Source organism: Orycteropus afer, unplaced genomic scaffold (genome assembly GCF_000298275.1).
Source record: "Orycteropus afer afer isolate SDZICR_OR568_19922 unplaced genomic scaffold, OryAfe1.0 scaffold00139, whole genome shotgun sequence".
NCBI lineage: Eukaryota > Metazoa > Chordata > Mammalia > Tubulidentata > Orycteropodidae > Orycteropus > Orycteropus afer.
Window position 1 is genome coordinate 1564899 of NW_006921726.1, and position 18098 is coordinate 1582996.

Consider the following 18098-nt stretch of genomic DNA (forward strand, 5'->3'; position numbering starts at 1 on the left):
CCAGCCACTCCTCGGAAGGAAGGTTGGGCAATCCTACTTCCGTAGTGATACTGCCTCGGAAACCCAAGGAGGGGTCACTATGAGTCAGGTGTGACTCGACGGTACACAACAACAACAACAACAACCAAATACAAGGCAAGTTCTTTTCCTAAAGTTTTCGTTATAAAAGTAGACACTATCTTATATTCAAATCTTTACAAAATCTCTAATTTTATGGGATATTTCAATCACTTTGAACACCAAACTATGATTTATAGCAAACACCTTAGCCTAAAAATTACCTCAATTCTAGTTTGGGAATTCCCTAATGGAATTAGTCAAAGAGGAAGTACAGAAATTTAATAGAGATTTTAGTCATCACTGCAGAGATTATGAAGAGCTCTGGTGGTACAGTGCCTAAAGCATTTGACTGAAGGTTGGCGGTTCAAACCTACCTGCCAATCCACAGAAGGAAGATCAGGAAATCTATTTCCATAAAGATTTACCACCTCAGAAACCCAATGGTGGTTGCTATGAGTCAGAACTGACTCAATAGCAGTGGGTTTGGTTTGGGTTTTTGCAGAGACTATAGCCAGAAATTCCAAGGTTTAGACATCATTTAAGTCAGTATTTTAGAGGTGATTTCAAAATCAATATAGAAAAAGTGTTGTTTTGTTGTTGTGTGCCGTCGAGTCAGACCCAACTCATAGCGACCCCTCCCCTTGGGTTTCCGAGGCAGTATCACTACAGAAGTACATTGCCCCATCTTCCTTCCCAGGAGTGGCTGGTGGATTTGAACCGCCAGCCTTCTGGTTATCAGTCAAGAAAAAGTAGTAATGTTTAAAAAATCTTGACTATATTGCTAAAAGATAAATGGAAAATCCATCTGCGCTGATATTATACAATATTATTACATACCTTAAGTACTTGTGGTTTGATATAAGATTTCAGTGACAGCAACATAAATGTATCCTCAGTGACAACAACATAAATCTATCCCAAAAACAGTGTCTCAAACAAACCTGGACAAAAATTAAGCTAAAGTGTGCTGCTATATTCAAGTAAAACTGTCCTACAAGATATAATTTTAAGCATGTCTGTGTGATTGAATGTAACTGCCCTTAAAAGGTTAAATATTCCAAGGAACCAAAAAACATTTTGGATCTTCTCTTTAGGAAAGGAAGGTATCTTAAGTGAGAAAAGAGGTCGGGGAGGGGGGGCGGCCTGCAAAAAATGTCTACTTTGCTACAACAATGCGAGATATGAAGTGATTCAAGGAACTCCCTAGATACTGTTTATAGCTTTACCAGCTCCTTCAGGGCTAGTATAAGTAGAACTGTAAAGTATGATAAATTCTAAGACCATCCAATATATTCAATCAAAAATGCAAAACAGGTTATTGTTTTTATAAATATCAATACAAAGAGAGACAGTAAAAATTGGCTATTTTCTCATCCTGGAATAAAGGTCACACACCTTAGCCTAAAAATTACCTGTTTTTTAAAAATTTATGTGTTTTTTAAAAATAGCCCAAATACTATAAAACGATTGTACAGGTGTTCATTATAAATCCTTATCTCCCTCATGAGCAATTAAATGTCATGAGCTCAAGCAATTTGACGGTGTTATTCACCACTTTATTCCCAATGCCTAGAACAAAGGCAGGCACCTAGCCAGTACAGAGGCTATCAGTATTTGCTCAAAGAATCAACTTCAATGAACAAAGACAGAGAAAGGAATACACAGTTGTAGAGTCAGATTGCCTGGGCTGAATATATGGTTCCATCATCTATTAATTTGTAAACTTAGACAAATTATTTAACCTCCATCTGTCCTTTAGTTTCATCATTTGTAAAATAAAGACAATTACAATATCAACTTCACTGACTTTTTTGTACAGATTAAATAAAATAATGCATATAAAGTACAGTAAGCAAGTTTAAGCAACAACTATCCCTGAACCATCAGTCACCACCTCAAAAGAGCAAACATGTAATTAATCCATCAAGAACAAATGCAACAATAACCAAAGAACCAGAAAAAAAAAAAAAAACCAGCCAGGTTAAGTAGAAGAAGACATAGTGAGGGAGAAAGAAGGAATTCATGACCCTGCTTTTTACTTTTAAATTACATTAACTACATAAGCAGGAATACTATTTATCTAGATTATTTCTACTTCAGTCAAAATTTTAGATTAAATCCCCCTCCTCTACTTAATTTTGCACATGAAATACTAATTTAACTCCTCAAAAAATGTGTATTTACATACTTATTTTCACTTAACATTTATTCAAAAATATATACCAACTACCAACTCATTGCCGTCAAGTCGGATCCGACTCACAGCGACCCCTCCTTGGGTTTCCAAGGCAGTATCACTAAGGAAGTAGGCTGCCCAATCTTCCTTCTGAGGAGTGGCTGGTGGGTTTGAACTGCCAGCCTTCTAGTTAGCAGTCAACTGCCTTAGGCACTACTCTCGTCATTATCTAAGAAGGCTGTTGCTTTCAAATAAGTTATACTCAGAATTTATAGATGAAGCTTTTTAAAAAAAAATGTTATAAATCCTTAAGAAGTAGTTTGAATATGTCTAGAAAGAAGAAATGCTAGAGACTGAAAGTCATACTTAGTAAGCATTTATTTATTAATACATCATTAAACACTTAAAAAAATTGCTATCAAGTCAATTCCAATTCATAGTAAACCCTATAGGACAGGGTCAAACTGCCACCACAGGATTTCCAAGGCTGTAAATCTTTACAGTAACAGACTGCCACATCTTTCTCCCACAGAACGTCTGGGGATGAGAACTGCAACCTTTTGGTTAGCAGCCAAGCACTTAACCACTGTGCTGTCAGAGCTCCTTACTAAACACTAAACTGAAACCAAATTCACTGCCATCAAATCAATTTAGATTCACAGCAACCCCCACTGGGTTTCCAAGGCTGTAAATCTTTACAGAAGTAGATTGACCTATCTTCTTCCTGTGGAGTGGGTGGTGGGCTTGAACCACTGACCTTCTGGTTAGCAGCCTGATGACTTATCCACTATGCCACCAGAGCTCCTTACTAAACACTCCAACAAAAACTGTCTTGCCATCGAGTCAATTCTGACTCACAGCGAACTCTTCTTGGGTTTCCGAGGTGGTATCTCTATGTTAAGTAGATTGCCCATTCTTCCTTCTGAGGAGTGGCTGGTGGGTTTGAACAGCCAGCCTTCTGGTTAGCTGTCAAATGTCTTAGGTACTATGCCACCAGCGCACCCTAGTAAACACTAGGCATTGGGAATTCAAGATGACACTCTAGCTAATACATAAATAATTATAAAGCAGAAAAATAAACACATAATAGAAATAAACGTAAAGTGAGACTAACCAGATCCTGATTAGTTCTATTTGAGGAAAGTGGGTAAGGAAGCTTCTATACAGTGAAAATGGTGAAGTTAGGCCTGGATGAAATATTCTTCACATGTATAGCTTGTCTCTACTAATTAATTCTGTCTCATAACTTCATTAATACTATTCTTGATACAGGCCAAGAAAATGCTTGAATAACAAATAAAATAATCCCACTCACTAGAAAAGTATATCTTGCCCTTAAAAATTAGTAAAATGGCATTGTGGTGAATAAATCTATCTTTTTGTAACTAGTTTTAATCTCCATATGATCATTCACTTGACACTTTCACATTACTCTTACAACCTAAGATTATCTGCAGTTCATAACTCTCTCCTAAGTTTTTTCTCCCAGGCTCACCTAGCACCTATAAAGCCCTTTAAAGATCCCACCAGCACCTCAGAACCACAACTGAAAATGACACATGAAAAACACATGACCCTTCCCTAGTTTAAGAAAGGGTACCCCTAGCTCAATCCTCTAACACAGAAAACAGAGAGTCATTTTTTATTGCTCTTCTTCACTCCCACATTCAGTCCATCCATCTTGTCTGGTTCATTCTACCTTCTATGAACGTCTATACATCCCTACCACTATTGCTCTTTTTTTTTTTTACCTCTTTACCTCATCCCTGGCCTCCTAATGCTACCATCTTTGTAAAATGTCAATATTATTCTGTCAGTGCCTTATTTAAAACCATCAAGAACAAATGCAACAATAACCAAAGAACCAGAAAAAAAAAAAAAAAAAAAACCAGCCAGGTTAAGTAGAAGAAGACATAGTGAGGGAGAAAGAAGGAATTCATGACCCTGTCTATAACAGTTCAACTAATGCTCCCTCATTTACATACAAATCAACCCTTAGGTCCTTGGGTATGAGGTTAAAATGTCTGAAAAATTATTTAAATAACTTTATTTTAAATCAATTCATTTTCTTACCTCCTGCTCAGAAAGTCCATCAATAATTTCAGAAATCTCATGCTCACTCCTAGCAATGGTGGCTGAAAGACCAGCTCCCCTCTGCCCGACTCTAAACATGAGGGAGAAATTATAAATATATTTAATGGCCTTTTAAAAAGAAGACATATCAATAAATAACTATAGATTACTTTTGTGGATGGGACTTTTTTAACCAACTGAAATTCAAAGAAACCTAAAATTTTACTGAGTACCTACTTTAAGAAAGAGTGTGAGTCATCTATTAAGTTAACATTAATTTTAATGCTGAGATAAAGATTTAAAGGCTACATGCCTAAATTCAAATGGTAAATCTATTTATAGAAAACCACAATTATTGATTCCATTTCAGTTTCAAATCTTTCACCTGCCTTGTTTTGTCTGCTTTCCAGAGAATAGGAGAGCAGACTTGGAAAAATACATCAGATATTTTAAAAAGAAAAAAATATAACCATTATACCTCACAAAAACTGAATTGTGATTAAAGATGCTTACATAACTCTTACATGAAACAGTGATGGAAAAAACTAGAGCTTTTTTAACCTTTGTAAAACACCTGTTCCCTAAAAGTAAAAGCAAATCAGAAACTATCTATTCATACCAAAAAATTTCTTAATTAATGATTAATTTGATACTGTTTGTTATGTTGATAATAAAGGACTATGAGATATTCAGGTCTATTCTTATTTACTTTAATTTCCAAATGGATTGATATTTTCAAGAACTGAAGAACGACTTCAAAAATACTTAGATTTGGATTCAATATATTACTAGATATAAAAAAAAACTAACATTAAATTCACTAAGGTACAATCTTTAAGGTCTGATAATCAAGTTATACAATCAAAATAGCAGTTCTTTAAGTTTTCTTAATGATCTGATCCTCATGACAGTATTTAGCGAAAGAACAAAAGTATGATTTGAAGAAAAATACTATAGTCATATCAAACTACTTACCGTTGAAATCTCTCCTGCTGTTCTCTCTGTTTTCTTATTTCTGGAAACTGCTTTTCATAGTATTCCCTTGTTTTGCTTTCTTTAGCTTTCCTCCGAGGATTATTTTCTATTCTGTCCACTTTTTTCTCCCACGCCTCCATGAGCTGATCATAACGTTGACAGATTTTTTGTTCCTATTAAACATCCGCAGCAAATTAATAATAATTAAACTAAACTCTGTGGTTCTGACAAACCTAAAACTTTAAGACAAATGCTAGGTCTTAAGGCTAAGTCTGAAGTACATTTGGCTTACTGACTCAATTTTGAATGAAAAGATGTCCTTTGAGCTGAAAGAGAGAGAAAGGGAGCTCTGTTTCCTACATAACATCAACATACAGAACACATTTTGGCTATATTTTTGAGTTAATGTGGAGGCTACAAATTAATAAACTAACTGATGAGCTACTACTAGTAGCTGACCAGTTTAATTATTTTTCTGATAACAATGTATGTCTTCATTGTGAAAAACGAAACACTGAGAAATTAAAAATAAAAACAAAAATTGTCCATAATCCCAATCACTACCAATAACAATCCAATTTGTCAGAGAAAACACTCACACACGCTGTAACTGTTCCTCTACCACTGAAGCTTTTGGTGGCTTGGGGTTTTTTGCGATTATAAATATGCTACATAATAAATATTTTTGACAGGATGCAAAAGGCAAAATTTGGATGTACTTTATGATAAAAAGAAACCCATTGAACTACATGAAATCAAAAATTAAGCTTTTAGAGAAATGTGTGAAATACTATCCCATTTTTAAATGGAGAAAAATCCTTCATTATGGGCATAGAACTGGGTACATATCTGATGTCACAAAGAGAGAAAGCTGTGGAAGGACTCACAGCAAATTGATAACACAGCCTCAGGAAAATGGTATTGGAGAAGATGCTATTAGCTTTCTATGTACTTTTGTATTATTGAGCTAATTACAAAAAGCATTTATGATATAGTTTTTAAAGGAAAAATATATTAATGCTTTTAAAAGGTTCTTCCTTTCATGTTCCTCAATCCTTTCCACTGCTTCCAGATAGTCTCTATCTCTCCCCTCTCCCCATTTACTAATTATTCTTCTCAACTCTTACATCTCTTGCATAAAACCAAAAAAAACCAAACCTGTTGTATTCAAGTCGATTCCAACTCCTAAAATCCTATAGGACCTAGATTTCTGAGGCTATAATCTTTACAGAAGGAGCACTAGTGGTGCAGTCAGTAAGCACTTAGCCACCAATCAAAAAGTTAGCAGTTTGAACCCACCAGGTACTCTGTGGGCGAAAAATATAGCAGTCTGCTCCCAGAAAGATTATAGCCTTAGAAACCCACTTCTATTCTGTCCAACAGGTTCAATCTGAGTCAGAATCGACTAGATGGCAACAGGGTAATTTTTATGGAAGTACACTGCCAAATACATCGCCCACAGAGCACCTAGTGGATTCAAACCACTGACTTTTTGGTTGGCAGCCTAGTGCTTAACCACTATGCCACCAGGACTCCCTTGTTTTCTATATACTTCACCTTTTCTCCATTTCTACTACTATCTCCTTAGTCTAGGCATACATCATTCTGCACCTAAATTAAAGTAACAGCTCCCTCTATATATCCCATGCATTCTTAATGTTGTGGACAAATACAAATTCTTAAAATAAAAACCTGAGCAAACTGGGGAAAAAAACTTCTGCAGTCTAAAAATGTAAAAGGTGCCCTCAGGATTTAACCCAAAGTCTCCTAAGTGACCTGCAGGGCTGTGTACAACCTGGCCCTGGCTCCCATCGGCGGCCTCATTTCTAATCACACTTCCAGCCAGCTTTGAATCTGCCATGTTCCCTCTGACTTCCAAATCTTCATTTAAATTGCTCCCCTTGCTTATCCAAGTTTCCAGAGCACTGATTTTCCTATGAAACTTCCCTTCCTGTCCTGTTTGCATTAGGTATCACTCTTACATACTCTCACAGTCATCTGTATGCCCTTTACCACAGTATTATCATAATGCTGTCACTGCTTACTGACTTTTCTGCCCCCAGTTAAACCAAATGGCTATCTTGTTACCTCTGTACAAAGAGACATGGAACAGAATAAACAGCCAATAAATATTTAGTAAGCAAATCGGTAACATGTAATTTTATAATTAAATATTCCCTAAAGTATGAAAACAAAGTTTTAGTTTGCTCTCCTGTGTTTACACCACCAGATAGCAAACTCAGCAATTACCAAAATTACAACAAAGTTACTGAATAGAAAAATATACATAAGCTAATTTCTTGCATGGTATTTCTATATTCTTGGCAAAAAACTTGAAAACCAGTAATTTAGACAGTATCCAAAGACCAGACTGGCAAGTTACATTAGAAATTTTACACCACATACAACTTGCTTACTCTTGAGCTTTATGAGTAAAATGTCAGGTCATTCATTAAATGTAAAGTAGAAAGTTCATTTCTGAGGCACATTTACAGAACATAATTTATTTACTAAACATCTAAATTCAAATGTACCAACAGTTTGTCTGCAAAGTTATTATTATTCTCATAGTTCTTATACTATGAGAATAAGAACACTGGCATTATATGTGCCCTAACTTCACTTCATGAAGATTATAATCATAAAACTTTTGGACCATAAGTCGTATGATAAAACATGAAAAACTATTTGAATTTGAAAAAGCTGATCACTACCTGATCTAGTTTCTAAAAAGAAAGAAGAATAATGTCCTATCAGCATGACCAAAACTTACCCATATTTGTTTGAGGGTTAAGAGACTAAATAGACATTTATTTCTCTTTCATATATTTTTCTTAACTACTCACCATTTTCTTTATTTTGGCTAGATGAAAATGTTATATGTAGATGACCAATAAAATTAATTTGATAATGACATTAAATGTGAATTAGGAATCAAAATGATGCTGCAATTAGATTTACATTTAAGTCACATCTAAAACTACTTTTTAAACTAGCATTTTTTAAAAAAAATATAATCAAGAACCATTCTAATTAATAATGGGAAAGTGAACACCTAAGTGAACATGAATGGGACAGCTGTACAAATTTCAGTTAACAAGGATAGGACCTCACCCTTTGTTTTCTTGCATGATTTCTTCTTTTAAAAAATAAAATGAGTTTTTTCCTCATCACCTGGTTTCTAGAAGAGAAAAATATGGTTGCATGACATTAAGAAAAAGCACAATTTAATCATGCATTACTATTTTTTTTCCCAAGACACTAGGAAACAAGCAAAGATCACTTGAGAATGTATGATGTAATCAAGGTTAACCTTAAATTTTTACCCTGCAAAAATAAGACTGTTGTAATAATAGGAACTGGCTAACAATTCCTCCTGTTCTACAGCAAAAGGCTTTATACAAATAGTTCATTTTCAATTATCACATCCAATTACAAGATAAATATTATTTACAAATTCTAATTACACAGTTACTGATTCTTCCTAAGAACTTTGATGACATATGTATCTTTGTATGCTCTAAAGGATGAGAGGTAGAGGAAAAGGAAAAGCATTTAAAATTACCTCCCTGCCTCAGAAAAAGTGCCAATCTCCCCTTTTATGAGGAGAATGTATACCACCATATTTAAACAGAGGTGACTTCTGCTTTAAACAGAAGATTTTCTTCAGTCATAAAAATGACGTAAATGGCACTCTAAGAAATAATGGAGGGCAAAGTAACAAGACAGGAAGATTTCTCTTACAACTTGATAGTTTCACTTTTTAAATCTGAAATATTGCGATCCTCAAAAACAATGACATGCAGGTTCCAATATACATATTTATACCCCACCTACTTCCAGAAAGGATTTCAAGGTGATTATTCAAATATAAATACAAAGCCAAGCAAGTAGAAGTAAGTTTTTTGATTATCTGCCACTCTGGACTAACCAGTGACACTGGCTCCACTCAAATAAGCATGGACAAACAGAAGCTGGCTATATAAAAAAGTAGCCAAGAAATGAAAAGAATTATTAAAAGGTACATTTGCTATTACATACAAAGCAAATGATGGTGATGAACAAATAGTTACCGAATGATTCATATGGATGCATGCAGCTAACTGAGCGGTATTTCAAAAGGTGACATACAATGGGAGCATAACTACATATTCAATTTGCTCTAATTGTAATTATGTGCTACTTAAAGGAAATAACAATTAATAAACACAATTTTAAATGTTTCTGAAGAATTTAAATGAGGAAGTCAGCCACAATGTATTGAGCATTGTAGTAAGCAACAAAGGTAACATGAAGTAAATGAAACGCAGAATTTTTCTCCAGCTTATACTGAGGAAAATAGACAGAACACAAACATAAGTGAAGCTTTTTTAAAAGAAAAGAAAATCATTAAATGTAGCCAATAAGATTTTATCTGCTATTCTCCCTTTGAAAAATGTTAAATCAGCAAAACAGTTTCAAAATGAGGTAAATTTTATGAGTTTTGCCTAACTTACTTCTAAGGGTTGCCAAGACCATTATAATAGCATCTGACAGAAAAATTCATGAAGTATATGACTTTTATTACAAACCACTTACTTAACAAAAGTGAAAATTATTCAAATTTCAATGTCTTTCATGCATACTACCATGCAAATTTTATTTGCCACCAGTGCTGCAAAGTAGTCAACTATTGTACATATTCTCAATAAGAAATTTTAAAAGAGAAAAAAAAAAAATATATATATATATATATATATATATATATGAATAGTAATGTGCTCATTACTTAATAAATGTTTTGGTATACTTAATAAAACATATAAAGTAGAAATATCACATTTTTATCACAAACTAAGACTAAAATCACCAAAATTCTTTTAAAGTATGATAATAATAATAATAAAAAAACTATCTAGCCTCCACTCTTCAAATCAGATCAAGAAATTAGGTTTTCTTTTCACTTATTTTCTTATTCCAAAAGCTGCATCCATAAAGGCCTGGTACTAGGATGAGCAAGGCTAAACAAACTACATTCTGGAGCCGCCTCCTCACCCATGTGAGGTGACGGAGCACTTCCAAGGCACCAGGACATTAAATGGCAGAAGGGTCTACAAATACCGTCATTAGCAAGAGTCATAGAATGGATTTCCCTAGAATAGGATTTTGAATAATGATAAAATGATCCGTGGCACTTCTACTTTGCAATGGCAGATGTGGCTTGGTGGGGGACGGTGTCATCACTAGTCTTAAATGAAAAAGCTTCATTATCTTACTTCATCATGCGCCTTGCAGGTACTCCACTGAAAAAAAGACAAAACAGGAGGCAAAAAATTCAAGCCTCAAGGTAAGCCATTTCAATGTTAAGTATCCACCTTTTTACTAGCAGATTATAAAACCAGCTGGTTTTATGCAATAATTTATTTCATTTTGGCCTCGGAAACTCAAAGCTCCCAACCCCCAAGAAGCCAGAGGAAGATAACATACAGTTAAACGACAGCAAATTACACAATCTAAAAAAAACAGACTTACACTATATTATAATAATATGTCAGAGGATAACATAAAAATGATCTCTTTATAAAATATAAGGTCTTATACTAAAGAACTCCAAAGATGATAAATACTTACGTCTTGATGTTCTCATGGTACACCTTGGTATCTGATGGCTGGTTATAAAGTGGCTATAAAATAAATAAAATATTTAGGTATAAAGTGTTGTACATATATCTATAAAGTAACAAAGAAACAATTTCTATTTTAATGTAAGCTTAGTTAAAGTACTATTAGACTTGCACAACATGCCTTCCCCAAAACTTGAGACTTCTGGGTTCACTCTGCTCAACATATCTCCTAATTATGACACTCATATAAGAAAGTTTCTAAGTCCACTGTATGCCATATTAAATATGATATTTATAGATTTTTAATTTCAAAGGAAAAGCACTTTCATCATTCTAATAACTCTTCTACCTGCAGTGAATAACAACTTCCCAGGCAAAAATGTGCTCAGGTTAATGCTTCTGCAAAGCTCATCATGTTCATGTAGCATTATTTTAAATTTTATCACGAACGTGCTGTTCAAACAAACACTTCTTAACCCAAAATAAACAGGTCACATTCCATACTATCACAAGAAAAACTACTACAAAAAAAGCATTGGAAATGAAAAGAGAAATTTTTTACTTACCAGTTCAACTTTTGGGCCAAGACCTTCAAATATTTTATGAGCTTCTTCTGCTTTTTTCTAGAGATAAAGATATTGTTATATTGTATAATTAAAAAATACAATACATAAATGCAAAATCACCACCAATTTTAAAAACTTATCCTTATTTACAAGTATTTTTGATTTATATGAGAGGCTGAAATACTCTCTAATTTTATGTTCATACCATGCCTCACCAAATCAAACACTAACATTTATATTGAAGGTAATACTAAAATAATTGGTAAGTTTTTAAGAGCAAACAGATAGTAAGAACCTGGGGAGAAAAAGGTCTTGGGAGTGGAAGTACAGCTCCACAGTCAGAAATGAATTCCCTAAACATTGTAAGTACTTTAACACAAAATATCTTTAACTAAAACTAACCAAAAACAAAACCAAACTCACTGCCGAAGAGTCGGATCCGACTAAAACTAAACAACTTAAAATACCAGAAGCAGCCCATCTTCACTGTTTTGAGCCAAAGTTAATCTTTTTGAGGAAACACTTATAATGACCTTACTTTCTAGTTACAAGAAAACCTTACTAAAACGAAATCATAGAGGAAACAGTTGACATTACTCAAAGATGTTCAATACTAAGTAAAAGTTAAACTATTTTTTTTTCACCTTTTTTGTGTGTGTGTGTGTGTGTGATTTGGGTGAAAGTAATTTACAGAGCAAATTTACTTTCCATACAGCGGTTCACATATACTTTGTCTCATGACATTGACCACAGTTTACCACAATGCAACAGCTCCCCTAACACCTCCTCCCCGTAGTTACCTCTTCCCTGTGTCCATCCTTCTACACATTCCTGCCCTCTGAGCTGTCTCCCTGTGCATAAGCAGCCCTTCTTTCTCCTATGATTGTTCTCTCCAAGGAATGTATCTACTTGAGGTAAGTGTTCAACTCATATGCCTGTCTTTTGTTTGGCTGGAAAGCACAGGTGTGGGTTCAATTCCAGATCTGAAGGACAGCTAGGGGCCATAGTCTCAGTGGTTCCACCAGGCTCTATTGGACCAGCAAACCTAGTCCCCCTCGTTTTTGTTTCTTTTTTTCCCTCCAAATGATTTTGAATTTTGTTCCACATTGTTCTCTTTATCAAGGATCTCCTACATAGATCCTCTTCCAAGTGGATGACAGTGGTAGCCAGGCACCATCTAGTTATTCTCATAGTTGTACAGGCAGCAGATCGGATGGTGTAACAGTCGCTAGGAATAATTGTTTCCATGAATTTTGGTTTTCTTCATTCTTATTTGCTCTGGACGAGGGGAGACCCATTGTTGCATCTAGATGGCAGCTTGCTACCTTTTAAGATCCCAGTCGCTACTCACTGAAGTAGGAGGTGGAACAATGTTTTGTATAGTATGTTACGCAAATTGAGCTTGATGTCCCCTGAGACTATGGTCCCAAGCCTGCAGGCTCAACTACTCAGTCCCTCTGGGTAGCTGGCTGTGACCAAGACGTGACCACATCCTTGCCCCTTGTCAGCTCTACTATACATCTAGGAATTCTGATCATTCACATAAACTTATAGGACCATTGTCTGCCAACCATATATATGTTCTTGGATACACTTCCCATTTCATACACATACCTAATCGTTCAGCCTGTCCACCCATCTATCCACCCATATACCCATGTTAGCCTTCACTGACAATGCAGTACTGTATGTACAAAAGGGTTCATATTTGTTGTCTGTACATCCTGGGTACCTCTCTATGTCGTTCTCCTCCTCAATTCTGCTATATTGGTCACTCACATTTGGTACATTGCCCTTCTATTCACCCAACTCAATACTTACCACTATCTATCTAACAGTGTTCCCTCCCCTCCCCTCCTTTCCCACACCTGGTAACCAACAAAGAAAATTACTTTCTATTGATAAACCTATCCTTGACTTTCACAATAATAGACTAATACAATATTTGTCCTTTTGTGATTGACTTATTTCACTCAGCATAATGTCCTCCAAGTTCATCCACGTTATGTGGTGTATTGCCAATTCTACATTATTCTTTATTGTTGCATAGTATTCCATTGTGTGTATGTACCATAGTTTGGTTACCCATTCCTCAGCTGATGGACAGCTAGGTAATTTCCATCTTTTGGCTATTGTAAATAGTGCTGCGACGAACATGGGTGTGCATATGTCTGTTCTTTTCATGGCGCTCACTTCTTGAGGATATATACCTAGTAACAGAATGGCTGGGTCAAATGGTATTTCTAACTTCAACTTTTAAAGGAATCGCCATACTGCTTTCCACAATGGTTGTACCATTTTACAGTCCCACCAGCGGTGTATGAGAGTCCCAATCTCTCCACAACCTCGCCAGCATTTGTTATTTTCTGTCTTGTTGAACTTTGCTACTCGTGCCATAAACTACATGATTTTTTAATAGTAGTTTCCAAAAGTAAAATCATCTAGACCAAAGTGCTATTTATCAGAATTCTACCTTTCATGGAAAAGTAAAATACAGCAAAACACTATACTAAAGATTTGCTTAAACTGGAATTATGTAAATAGCAAATATGTGAGTAGTTCTCAAATCTCTCTTGCCTCCAACACATTCCCTTTAGTAACAATGGCTCATTCACTACCTGCTGCAGGGACTCCTACATCAATCATCTATGGCATGGGAATTCTCTCCAGGAGTTCTAAAGTGAAAGATTTTCCCTACCCTTGAATGGGAATGAATATTAACCAGTATTCCCCATGTGTACAAAAAGTTCACTTAAATAAACATTCTCCTTTCCATCCAAATTATCAATCTCAATAAATTAATTAAACAATTATTTAGCATCCGTTATGTGACAAGAACCAAATAAACTAGTGTAAGGCACAAAACACCATAATACCAAATACCATGAAACTGAAAACATTAAGAATTGTTCCGGTTCCATAGTACCACTCTGACAAGAATATACCACAAGGCAAAAAAGAAGAACAAGGTTCCAGTAAGATGGCAGAATAAGCAGAAAGACGGTACAGACCCTCTTCAACAATGAAAAGGGGAACCAATTAAAACAGATACAGAAGGTAATCCTCGACCCTTGAACTTTGAAGGGAAGGATATAGAAGTGGACTAAGTGCCGACTAGCAGAAGAATTTACATGAAAACACCAAAAAAAAAGGAGACATACAGAACTGCAGTCTGGCAGTGATCCTGACAGCACAGACAGCTTGGATATTGCCAAGTGGGGGGAGGACCTAAGAATGAATCCAAAAATCAGCCCCGCTAGCCAGGGAGTGTACAGAGGACTGTTCTGGTGGTTGGGGAATAAAAGGAGAAGCAGGAAAGAGGAAGGCAGTCTGACCTGTGGACTGCTGCCTGTCCAGAGGTTGCAGCCATTTTGAATGTTTACAAGTGGCTTGACTATTTGGGATATTTAAAGCAATAGCGTTCTCCCAGATTCAAAGGACTCAAGAACAGGCTCCACTTGCCAAGAACTGAAAGGACATTCCGAAAGTGTGACATTCCCCTTCTTACTCTTATTTTCCACACTCTCTTGGTGAATGGAGGTATAGCCATCCCTCACTCCCACCCACCATCTAGGCCGACTGGAATTCCATCCCAGTCTGTGGGTTCAGACAGAGCCTGGATGCCCTGCCTCGCCCTGACCTGATTTCTTCTTTTTCTTTTTTTTTTTAGTTTGTATTTGTCTGTTTTAAAACTACAATTATTATTAATACTTTTGCTCTTTTACTATTATTCTTTGCTCTTCCTTTCCTAGGTTCTAATTTTCAACATTTTTCTTTTTCCCTGCTCCTGTTTGCAATGTTTTTCCTTTCTCATAGTTAAGCCCCTTCCATGTCTTTTCTTTTTGCGTTTTTCCCATTTTTTTCTTCATTATTCTCCTTCTATACCTTTTTTCTCTTACTGTCCTCTCCCCAGATATTGTGGGGTTTTTTTTTTTGTTTGTTTCAGATCCCTCTTTGGGGGGGGTGTTAATATTCCTGTGTGAATACACAGTGATTTTTGGCCATTTGCTTTTACTTTTTTGATAGTTATTCAATTGTTATTTTTGTTTAACTGAGCAGGAGACAGCAAAAGCCCCCATATGACACAAATATACCCACACCTCCTAAAGCTTCACTTACTGAGTGAGAACCATCACCTCCTTCTCCACCAAGGGGCCAACGAAAAACAACCACCAAGAAGAGCCTGAATCACCCTTGGCTGCCCTTCACAAGAAGTTAACAGAGATCTAAATACAACAATGTCACAATTTCTCAGAGACAAAAGACCATCACAGTCCACACAAAGAAGCAAGATAGAATGGTAGAAACAAAGGAGCAAGATACAGACCCAGAACACATACCTGAGGAAGAAGCAGAATTGGAACTCCCTGGTAAGGAATTAAAAAGAATTATATTTAGGTATCTTCAAAGGATTGAGAGACAGATCAATGAAAACACTGACAAAATCCTAGAGGAATATCGGAAGAAAATATAAGAACAAAATGACAAAATAAATGAAAAATAAGAAATGATTCTAAATATACAAAGAGAAAACTAGAAGATTAATACTAAATTTTCAGAAACAGGTAATACACTGACAGGGCAAAGGATTGGAACTAATGCAATGGAAGACAGAATTAAGGAGATTGAAAACAAATACCTGAATACTTCTTTGAAAAGGGATCAATCAGAAAAAAAGATAAAAAAGAATGAAGCCTAAGGTTAACATGGGATAACATCAAAAAGAGTAACCTACATCTCGTTGGAATTCCAGAAAAGGAATAGAAAAATAAAATCACTGAGAAAAGTGTCCAAGATTTTCGGAGGAGAACTTCCCTGATACAATGAAAGATGAGAATATATCCATTCAGTAAGGCCAATGAACCCCAAAAAATAGAGACCCCAAAAGAAAATCACTGAGACATATCATCATAAAACTCACCAAAATCAAAGATGAACAAAGAATCCTGAAAGCAGCACAAGAAAAACAAAATGTTACTTACAAAGTACAACCATTAAGAATAGACTCTGATTTCTTGGCACAGACCATGCAAGTGAGAAGGATGGTATGTATAAAACCCTGCAAGAGAAACATTTTCAACCAAGAATTATATACCTGGCAAAACTATCCCTCAAATATGATGGTGAAATTAGGAGATTTTCAGATAAGCAGAAACTAAGGGAATTTGTTCAAACCAGACCAACCTTACAAGACATGCAAAAGGGAGTCCTCTGAACAGAGAACCAAAAATAGCAAATAACAATCGACCATTAATACACAAGATGACATAACCCAGAAACCACAGCTATGGTCATATCCAAAGTAAAATAAGCTTACAAGATTGTGAACAGGAAACCAGAGACATCAATTGGCAAGTGAGGACAACTACAAAGAAAGAGAGGGAAAAGACTGTGTAGTTACAGAACTTCAAAATGGTGAGGAAGTAAACAGAGTTGCAAGATAGACTGGACTGTTCTAAACTTGGGGAGAAAATTACAAATCATAGGGTAACCTCAAAGAAAAATGATAAACCTTAATATCACAATAAAAAATAGGAGAAGCACAAATACTCAGCAAATACTAAAACAACAGCAACAAAGGAAATTATAACAGGATTCATAAACATAATGAGCTCAGCACAGAAAATAATATGGAACAAAGAAGCGAGGGACTACATGAAAAAAACAGATTAACAAAATGACAGCAACAAATTCAAACTTATCAATAATTACACTGAATGTTAACATTCAGAGAAGTACTGATACCAATCCTATTCAAACTATTCCAAAACACAGAAAAAGATGGAATCGTCCTGTGGTGTAGTAAATTACTTACTGTGGCTTTTCTACCCATAAGTCTTTGTAAACTCCAAGATGGGATTTACTATGAGCAACTAAGGAGCTCCTGATTGCTTAAGTTGTCCACCTGGAGTATTTCTTTTGGGAGTGGCACAAAACAATGTTCTGGGAGATGCCTACTCTCTCTTAAGTGCTTAGAGTTCTGATGCTATGATTGGCTAGTTTGACCACCCTGCCGGGCTCAAAAGGAGGCCTCCTAGAGGCAGAACTCACTCTTGGACTGCTGGTTGAGGAAGATGTGCTGCTGAAAGAGACATGGGCTCCTCAGACACGCGTTGCTGGGAAAGAGACACAATAGACACGCATTGCTGAGTGAGACACCGGGACCAGCACTGCTGGGAAAGAGACTGTGAGAGCCTGTTGGCTGAGGGACGGTGGGCTGGGAGAGAGACTGGGCATTTTTCCTGAACTTGAATTGTAGCCGGTGGTCCTTCCCTAATAAACCCCATAATCTGTGAGCTCTGTGTGGCCACTGCAGCGAATTATCGAACACAGGAGAGAGGTGGTGGGTGCTCTGGAAGGAACGGTTAGAGAAAGGGCGGGAGGGAGGTAGCATGTCTGGCCTGGAGGGAACAGGCCTTGCGCTATTGAGGGTGATTCTGCCTTCTTCTTGTGGGATTAGAGGAGGTCAGACCATGTGGCCTGCTTGCCATTTTCGCACCTCCCTAACTCATTTTATGAAACAAGCATAACCTTGATATCAAAACCAGGCAAAGACATCACTCTAAAGGAAAACTACAGACCAATATCCCTCATGAATATAGACGCAAAAATCTTCAACAAAATCCTAGCCAATAGACTGCAACA

The 18098-nt window shown here is 36.1% G+C and overlaps 1 protein-coding gene across 1 annotated transcript in view; it reads right to left on the reverse strand.

The window, feature by feature from the left end:
- Positions 1–18098, reverse strand: part of NCOR1 (nuclear receptor corepressor 1) — a 308055-nt gene that overhangs the window by 216005 nt on the left and 73952 nt on the right. Inside the window, exons 6-11 of the mRNA XM_042781622.1 lie at positions 11454–11510; positions 10895–10947; positions 10540–10566; positions 8399–8465; positions 5285–5457; positions 4310–4400 (exon numbers count right to left, since the gene is read on the reverse strand). Of these exons, the coding sequence (XP_042637556.1) occupies positions 4310–4400; positions 5285–5457; positions 8399–8465; positions 10540–10566; positions 10895–10947; positions 11454–11510 (468 nt within the window). The remainder of the gene's footprint in view (positions 1–4309; positions 4401–5284; positions 5458–8398; positions 8466–10539; positions 10567–10894; positions 10948–11453; positions 11511–18098) is intronic.